General features: G+C 39.9%; 1 protein-coding gene across 1 annotated transcript; it reads left to right on the forward strand.

Moving 5' to 3' along the window:
• The first annotated feature begins 1,285 nt into the window (after positions 1 to 1,285).
• spcs2 (signal peptidase complex subunit 2) lies at positions 1,286 to 9,132 on the forward strand. Its single transcript, XM_056374661.1, has 5 exons — positions 1,286 to 1,424; positions 3,399 to 3,482; positions 4,647 to 4,806; positions 5,361 to 5,496; positions 6,869 to 9,132. Exons 1-5 carry the CDS (start codon positions 1,383 to 1,385, stop codon positions 7,053 to 7,055), a joined length of 609 nt encoding a protein of 202 aa, XP_056230636.1. The 5' UTR covers positions 1,286 to 1,382; the 3' UTR covers positions 7,056 to 9,132.
• The last annotated feature ends 336 nt before the right edge of the window (positions 9,133 to 9,468 follow it).

The following is a 9,468-nucleotide window of genomic DNA, read 5'->3' on the forward strand; positions in this document are numbered from 1 at the left end:
TGGATAACCTGTACTACGAAGCTGGTTACCAAGTGGCTCAGTTAACCCTGGGTTTACCTGTCCGGTTACGAGCGTGTTCCTGTGAAAGAGGCGGAGTTTTTAGTTATACGCAACAACGTCTGAACCATGAATGAAGTATGATATCAGAAGAAACGCTGATACTTCCCGGTAAGTTCGATTACAGCAACGTCCAAAAGTAATATACAACAAAGTGATACGTAAACATGATCACGTGACTAGAAGAGAAAAAACATTTTATTTACATGCCAAAATATAATTTTTAAACCAGAGTGGACACATGGAAAGACTCAAACAGGAAAACTAATCCACTTATTTTTTAGATTTTATATCTATTACTCGTTTATTTTGATAACTTTATTGTAAACTCTTCTGTCCCTGTCAGGATACTGTAGGAATGATGACTCCGTTTTTCCAGGTATCTGATTGGTCAGTAGTTTGGCTGTTGACAGGTTTTGATCTGATCCTCTAAATTAACCTGTGCTGGAGCAGGATAGGAATTCAGCGTAAGTTACCATGGTGATTTACTGCGGTAACAATTGAACCACCGTCGTAGGACTGAAAACCCAGAGTTAAACCTGAAGTTACCTCGATAACTTCAAATCCTGCTTCGTAGTACAAACCTCAGGTCTGAGATAATCTGGATGTGTGTGTACGACAGCGTGATCCACTTCCTGTCAGTCCTTATCCTCCTCCAGCCCATCCCTCCAAAAAAAGGGGCATCTGTAGCTGAAGTCACATAGTTCATTACCTGATAAATGTCTTTAAAAAATTTCATTTTATTCATTTATTTATTTAGTTTAAATGCACATTTTAAAGTGGACTTTTATTGTGACCATCCCAGGGCACAGCCATAATCATGCAATCTAATGTAGAGTGGGGGGAGACAGACCAGGAACTGGTTGGTCATGGCTTCATCCTGCAGCAACATAATTAGCCTCAACAATAAAAGACCAGCACAGTCTCCAGACCTGAACCACATGAAGCTGGTCTGGGACCAACTTGAGCAATCTTTGACTTCGACGAACGAGTCAGACATTTAGATTCAATATAGTTCAACAAGAAGATTCAATTATTCCTTGTTTAAAAAAAAAAAAAAAAAAAATATATATATATATATATATATATATATATATATATATATATATATATATATATATGTATTGCTAACTTTGTGTTCTAAAATGTAGTGGTGCCTACGTCTTCATTTATTTATTTATTTATTTATTGGTAATATGTGAGAAACAGGAAGATCGCGCATCGGGCACGCGGACGCTGTCAGACGTTGCCGGTCGTTCAAATCTTGCTGAGAGCCAATCAGATGCGTCCAGGTCACAGGTGCCGTGTTTGTAGCGGAAAAGAAGATGGCTGCTGCGAGGAACGGAAAGAGTGGGCTGCTGGAGAAAGTGAGGATTAAAGTTTTATTGTCGGAGTCAGCGTAAAATAAAAACTCAGGTTTATATTTTCTAAAAGAGTTTAAACTGTAGAAGTAGAGGGTCAGGTCTCTGTGGACACGGTGCTCTCAGTCTTTGCATTGGGGTTGCTGTTACCGAGCTAAGCTAATGCTAACAGGCTAAAATAAAATTATTTTGAATAAAGATTGAAATAAAACAGTCGAAAACAGTTGATAAAGAAGTAGCATGTCGTTCTGTTTGTGCTGTATAAATGAGTCAGTTCATGTTTAAACTGCAGCGGTTCCTTCAGTTTCCTGTTTCCAGCTGTTACACACAGGCTGCTGCTCGACATGCAATATAATTTTATGTAGCTGTTAAATCACACAGAGTCACTGTTTGGCTACAGAACAGTGTGTCAGATCAACGAGGCATCGGGTCAACTAACCGGCCTCAGTTTGAGATCATAACTACGTGGTCTGTGAACACATGTTCGCGCAGGAAACCGACGTGTGTTTGTACTTTATTTAAATAAATGAGGCAGAAGTCGTTCACTGAGAGCTCTGATTCCTTCTGTTTTATCGTGAGACTTTTCCACACATCTCTAATCTCCAAGAACCGATCTGTAGACCTTAGATCGCATCCGGTGAAAGAGCCCTCCTCCTGTCTCTGATGCTGTAACTCAGCTCACAACCTCACAACTGTTGGAGTAATTGAACACTAAAGTTCTGACTTGTCTTTGTGACGGTGATGATGTTCAGTTTGTACTGAAACTGTTTATCAGAGATTTACTGTGGCGAAGGTTGTGTGGTGTAATTAGTTTTCTATCAGCTAAATCAGACTGCATCAGTTTGAACTGACCAGTGACACAGCTGATGTTACTGCCTGGTTCAAGGATACTGTAATAAATGTCAGGTCAGTGGTGGTGCCGCACACTGATAATCGATCAGTACTGATTACTCCTGTGGTCAGTATCTTCGTCTGACTGTAAGAAGTCTCAGGAGCTATGTGAACCATATGGATAAAACATTCACACGGTGTAACCAGGGTTTTTCCTGCATAGAGAATTGCGAGGCGGTCGCCTCAGTCAAATATCGTGCCGCCTCCCGATAAATTTCTACTAGGCCTACTTGTTTTCTCGGTACTGGTGGATTTGACATTTGCAAATGCAATTGCGGCTGTACGCCACCACGGCAATGTAGTGGCGCTGTATCGTAATCCGTGCATCAGGTAGAGCCATCCGAAATTGCCAAAGAAGAAGAACACGAACGCGCTAGAGTTTCTGCCTGCGGAAGGAGGCGGCGACCTGATTTGAGTGCAGACATCATTAGTTCTTCTAATGTGGGGGAAAAAAAGTTAATTCATGTTACTGACGAGATACGGTTAATTTGTCAGGACCGAAAGTAGGCCTAGTCCCCCCCCCCCCCCCCGCCGTACACCTTAGTACCACCCACGCCTAATTTTCGGCCAGGAAAGACCCTGGTAATGTGACAGTATCCTGGTGTAATCTTGAGCCCAGAGATGTGGATTTGCTTCATCTGGCAGATTAAAGTCAGACCTGATGTTAAGGATATTTTAGATTCTTGAGGTATGCTCTTAATGTTGGACCATTAAGAAATGATAATTAAGACCTTCTAAAGCTATACCAAGAATTATTATGTTTTTTAGAACGGTATTATTTCCAAGTGTGTTGTCCTTTTCATGTTGATGATGTAGACCAGTATGTGAAATCATTTACATTAATCTGAATTTCTTAACACCTTTGAAAGCAAAGTCACAAAGAGCTTTGGGCAGATTATTATTTTTTTTAAAGTGCTGAAACATCAGTAAGCCTGTTAATACATTGATTTGAAAACAAGCTGATATTGCTAATAATTAGGTATTGATTGTGTGTGTTTCAGTGGAGGATTGATGAGAAGCCTGTTAATACATTGATTTGAAAACAAGCTGATATTGCTAATAATTAGGTATTGATTGTGTGTGTTTCAGTGGAGGATTGATGAGAAGCCAGTGAAGATCGATAAATGGGACGGAGCTGCTGTGAAGAACTCTCTGGATGACGCTGCTAAAAAGGTTTTATCCTTATTCGAAATTGGATAATATTTATATACGGATTCTAAATGTATCTCATGTCTGATTCTTCAATGGTGTACAATAATTAATTTAGTTTGGGAGTGGCAGTGATTTGGGGCTGGTGATGGATGGGTAGAAGGAGGTTCTATTGAAAAAGGATAGCTGCCTATTTAAAAAAAAAAGAAAAAGAAATCGAACAAATGAACGTGAACTAGTTCATTTTCATCTGTATGAATTGAACTTTTTAAGTGTGAACTGGCACAGCACTGGCGTACACACAAAAACCATGTGTACACTGTTTCCCGCACATGAACTGGTCTTTGTAAACACAGACTGTGTCACCTCACTCATTCCTTTGACCATGTGAACACATGTTTTCCAAAGAGATCCAAGTTAATGAGAAAATACAAAATAAGTAGAGACATGTAATTTAACATAAAATAAAATAGCCAACTTCACGGAGCTTCATTCATTATCATCAGTATAAGATCTCCTGTTTACACACCAATAACAAATTTACAATTCATAAACAGAAGTAATTGTGTTCGTGCGCAATGTTTCCTTCAGCATCGTCTAATGTCCTTATTATTTATTGTGAGTCATTCTGTAACTGTTTGATACTATTTGAATATTAACTAATCACAGTGTTAGAGCCTCCAGCCTCATTAAGATGATTCTAGTCACAATAAATTAAGTTCAGAGTAAAACAGGTGTTGAATAATATTCTGTCTGATTCCTTTTGTTCTTCTTCCTCATCTTTCTTCTCTGTGTCTGATCACTTGTGGCACAGACTGTGTTTTTTATACAAACTGATTAATTAAGGGAGTGTCTTCATCAATTTATGGCTAATTGTGGAAGTGGAAATGAGGCTCGTTCATGTACACCCAATTTCTCAATGAGTGAAATTTCTAAAGCTGAACCATGCGAACGCATGGCTTTATCATTCTGACAAAAAGAATGTGTATTACTATTCCTGGTTTTGTGTGTTCATATAGTTCTAGTCATGAATATACAGAGTTTTGTGCATCTGGCTTCTGGTTGTTCAGTTTGTCTTTGACCTGTAGACAAATGAACGGACCCTCCTGCTCTATGTATCCAGACTTTAGTCTGACCCAACCAGCAGCTGTTTCTAACTCTGTTGTCCTGCTACTGTGCCCCCTGTAGGTGCTGTTGGAGAAGTACGGGTATGTGGAGAACTTCCAGCTGGTGGACGGTCGACTGTTGATCTGTACCGTTTCCTGTCTGTTTGCCATGTTGGCTCTGGTCTGGGACTACCTGCACCCGTTCCCCGAGTCCAGACCAGTCCTCGCCTGCTGTGTCATCTCATATCCTTCAGCTACGCAGGAAGTTCACCTGAGTTCACCTGGCTGTAGCAGAGCTGTCAGTTATAGCAGAACTAAACCAGAACCCAGAGTCAGACTGCAGGACTGGCAGGATGGTTGTATAAGTGAACACTTATAATTAGTCCTAAAATCTGATCAGATCTTCATCTAACTTACAATAATGAACAAACACAATCGGCTTTAATTAATAACACACACATCATTGTGTTGTTCAAGTATTAACAGTGCATCTGAAACAGTGTGTGAACAGAAGCTAAATGGAGTCAGGAGTTATCAGACCTGGAGTCAGTCAGTGAAACCAGATTGGAGGTTGTAAGTCAGAGGCACTTTGACTTATAAACAACACTCAGACATTTAGAGAAACATCAGCTGATGTGAACCAGGCCTCACAACAAAGATCTCAGAGACTGAGGATGAAGAGGAGATGATGAGCATGAAGCTTAAAGGGTCACAGAGTAATCTGAAAACCAGGCCAGTCAGAGGTTCACTGTATTTTGCGTGTGTGCTGGTTTGTTCCCTAACTCGTCCTCCATCACATACTTCATCATGATGGGCATCCTGACTCTGTACACCTCATACAAAGAGAAGAACATCTTCCTGGTGGCCCTGCAGAGAGATCCAGCTGGGATGGATCCAGACCACATCTGGCAGCTCTCCTCTTCCCTCAAACGGTCGGTCTCTCCCTCTAGTCATCCTACTCTTTATTGTAACTCTCATTGTTTATTTCACACTCATACTTAATCTGCCTTTTATTTCACTGTTACAGGATGTTAGACTTTGTAGTAGTTTATCAGTGAAAAATGACCTGGTCCAGTCTGATGGTCGTTACACCTTCCGTTTATATTTACATCATATGTTGTCTTCCTCTATGTGTGTGGCTCTGCAGCAGTAGAGTTCAGTCATAAAACAATATTTACTGTATGTGTCAACTTCTATTTGACTGCAGTAAGTTCAGTTTATTGGTTGGATAGAAAGAAACATTTTTATGATTTCTTGTCTGGACCACAACAGTGAGACCAGTTCTATAAGCCTGAATGTCGTTGACTGATGAGTGAGGAAGTTACGCTATTGGTCCGGCTGAGTGTTGGAAATCCCTCATTGGTTGTTGCTTTTTTAAAATGATTTGCCACGAACAAGCAATGTTGAAAACTCAGCTCATTTGTAGATTTACTGACTTTTCAGAAGCTTTACAGACTTTTTCAGAAAACACCTGGTGACCAATTTACAGACTTTTTGATCAGGTCTTTTCATTAATGTGTTGGAAGAAAAATAACATATATACATTGACTATACAGTCATTTCTTTCTTTCTTTTTTCCTCCTTTCCTATCCATACATTCACATATTACAAACTAAAAACTAATTTTATCTGCATTTACAGTTTCAAAGTGAGTTGAGAATGGCTGCCAAGCATCAAAGAATTTCTGAATTGATCCCTTTATAGTAGTATCAGTACAGAACAGACACTGATGCATCTGTTAGTTTGACATCAGCCTGATATCAGAGGTAGAGACACAGATCATCGATCAGTCAAACACAAACAAATCTCAGATCAGTAAATACAAAAGTCCTGTTACCTGCAGCAGGAGAACCAGTTGACCACCTGGAGTCATGACATCCTGTTACCTACAGCATGTGTTCATGTGCATGTCACAGTACAGCATATGGAGTTGCTGTTGTCTTTTGTGCTGCTTGTAATAAGATGATGTCAGACATTTATCACGTTATTCAAATGAAGTAATCAGACTATTTTTACTGATCACTGAGGTTAAACAATCACCACACTCACTGAATGTGCTGTCACAGGTTTTATTTCAAACTTTTTGCTACACTTCTCCATAAAACAAAAGACATGAACTCAGCAGCTTGTCCTTCTTTTGTCTTTTTAGTTTACGTCTGTGTTCAGTCAGAAATGTGTTTGTGTGTAGTTGCAGACATGAGTATGAATTATTCGTCTAGTCTCGTTTAGTCTGTGGAGAACAGTGAGCTCTGGGTGCTGACTCGTGGAGCTGATGTTCAGTGCTGACAATGTCTCTGTTTTCAGGTTTGATGACCAGTACACGCTTAGAGTTTCCTTCACTGACGGGAAGTCAAAGAACTGGAGGGAAGCAGAGTTCACCAAGTCTGTGTCGACTTTCTTCGACGAGAACGGGACGCTGGTGATGGACCAGTTTGAAAAGTGTGTTTCCAAACTCCACGACACACTGGCAACAGACAAGAAGACCAAATAAGACAGGAAGCAGTCCATCAGACCACAACCACAGTTTGGTACTGATGGAAGATCATAGTGTTTCCCTCCTCTCACCCAGTTCACTGCTTTCATTTCGTTTCTGTGAGGACCTGCACAGAGACGATCCATCACACCAGCTTCTTCAGTTTGCTCAAAATTCCCACATTTTCATTTTATTTTGTGTTATGAATATGTTGATGTGAGGCCACGTGTTGTCTGGGTTTGGTTTATGACATTATGAAATAACCTTATGTGTTTAAAGTGTTTATACATGAGTTCAAACAGGAAACAGCTGTTGGAAGTAATCAGCTAATCAATAAATTCACCAAATCAGACATGTGAGTCTTCTGAATGAACAATATCCGTGTTTTTAATTGGATAAATTCGATTTAAAAGTGTGAACAGTGTTTGACAGCAGCACGTCAGTGTCCATCTCTCTGTCGTCCACCTGAACGTCCTGATTGATTCCACAGCATCTGATTCGATGAGCTGTGAACAGAACATCAGAGTATCTCTCAGATGTCAGTGTGTCAGTTAATGCATCACTTCATTATGATAATGTTGCTTTGACAAAGATAATCAGTTCATCAAGCAAATAATCAGTTAAATAAATAATGTCAAATGGAGACATCTGCTGGTGACATATGGTATTACACAACACATCAGTATGAAACAGTGAAATTCAGGTGCTGCTCTCCTCTTTGGTATTTTGTTCATTAAATGTTTAAGTTTTTCAGCAGTTTACAACTGTGACATGAAGCTGATGATATTAAAACAGTCTTTGTGTTTTTATGAGATGCTGACAGTGCAGAGATGAAATGAGTTGTCAGGACTCAGACCAGGACGCTGTAGTTATGTGGTCTGCAGGATTTTAACGTGCTGTTTGTTGACACTGCAGCATCTCTGTGTGATGGATTCTGTCTCTGCAGGGTTCAGATTTTCATAGACCTGAAACCAGTGAACAGCCTTGAGAGGAGGGAAATTGAATAGCTCAACATGATGTCTGTGGTCACATCAGAGCTTTTCCTCTTTCTCAGAACGGTTTTCTGTCAGTCACAATCATCATAAGACGGTTTGATCACAGCAGGAAATTAGAAATATTAATATCTGTTGATCTGATGGACATGTCTGAGTGAGACTTGTGACCTTTCACAGCATCTGAACTCGTCATGTAATGATTCCATTTGTCCTTCAGATCATCACCACTTTCTCATTAGAGCTTTTATCTCTTTGCAGTTTAAACATTTAGGAATATTCAGCATCTGATCGGATGAACAGTTTTTAACAGTTTGACAATTTATAAGTGTTAACACTTGTTTTTCTTCAGAGTTAAACGGTTTAATCAGTCAAAGCAGATGTTAAGGTTATTGTCAGTATTTCTGTGTGAAAGTTAAAATAACATTTCAGCTCCACAACAGTTTGATCTACAGACTCAGGCTCAGCTCCATCCTGCCTCATACTGTGACTCATTTTAACACACAGCTCTTTAGGCTTCATTTTAATAATAACAAGTATAATATAATATGAGTCAGACTTCTTGTTTGTCACCAGTCACAATGCGACATGTCACTGGTGGGCGGGGCCATGTGAGGGCGACTTAAGGGAGCAAAAACACCTGTAAAGGTGGAAGACAAACCAGCAGCGCAAGGAATCACAAAAAAAAAACGATCAGGAGCTGTGACGTCAGCTGATGACAGGTGGGATTCTGCGGAGCCAGGAAAAAAAAAAAGAAACTAAGAAACGGAAATAAAACTAGACATTTTTGTTCCATGGCGTCACAGTTCTGAGCTTCTCCTTAGTTGTTATTTTTATCTCAGTGTCGAACATCTTTACCGACAGTGACACATGCTAATTAGCATCATTAGCATTTATCACTGAGGCTAACAGGCCTGTTGTGATGCTAATGCTTCAGACGACAGTGGGTTAGTATTCGTATGTTGATGCCTTACAGCAGAAAGTGGACTGAATGTCGACCAAATTTTTATTTTGAATGTTTTGTATCATTGTTTTTGTCAGAGCCTTATTCTCTGTAACTGTCAGTGAAAACATTAAAGATGGAGATTGTTACTGAAATACGACGACGACCACTCGTTTGTCTGTGACTATGACTGTAGTACCACAGGCCAGCCAGCAGGGGGAGCACTGGTAATATGACTGTACTCAAGCTGCTCTCCTACAGAGACCAGATGGTTCTGATGGTGTCGGTGAATTATATTTAGTGCTCAGTCTGGTTATAAAAGATGATACAAAGATAAACTGAAATGATCAACTGCTTCACGGCTCAGTAAAAATGTCAGGTTTATTCACATCCACAACCTGTCTTCAAGTCCTGGTTTTAAAGTCTTCTGAATCAGCAGGAGACCAGAACAAAACTGTGGACCTAAAGTAATTAATAACTGTCTGCATTCTCAACA

The sequence above is a fragment of the Seriola aureovittata genome, chromosome 4 (assembly GCF_021018895.1).
Source record: "Seriola aureovittata isolate HTS-2021-v1 ecotype China chromosome 4, ASM2101889v1, whole genome shotgun sequence".
Taxonomy (NCBI): domain Eukaryota; kingdom Metazoa; phylum Chordata; class Actinopteri; order Carangiformes; family Carangidae; genus Seriola; species Seriola aureovittata.

Coding starts and splice junctions, on each gene's coding strand:
- spcs2 (XM_056374661.1), top strand. CDS start 1,383: ATGGCTGCTGCGAGGAACGGAAAGAGTGGGCTGCTGGAGAAA. Junction 3,483..4,646: donor TGGATGACGCTGCTAAAAAG/GTTTTATCCTTA, acceptor TGCCCCCTGTAG/GTGCTGTTGGAGAAGTACGG. Junction 5,497..6,868: donor CTCTCCTCTTCCCTCAAACG/GTCGGTCTCTCC, acceptor CTCTGTTTTCAG/GTTTGATGACCAGTACACGC.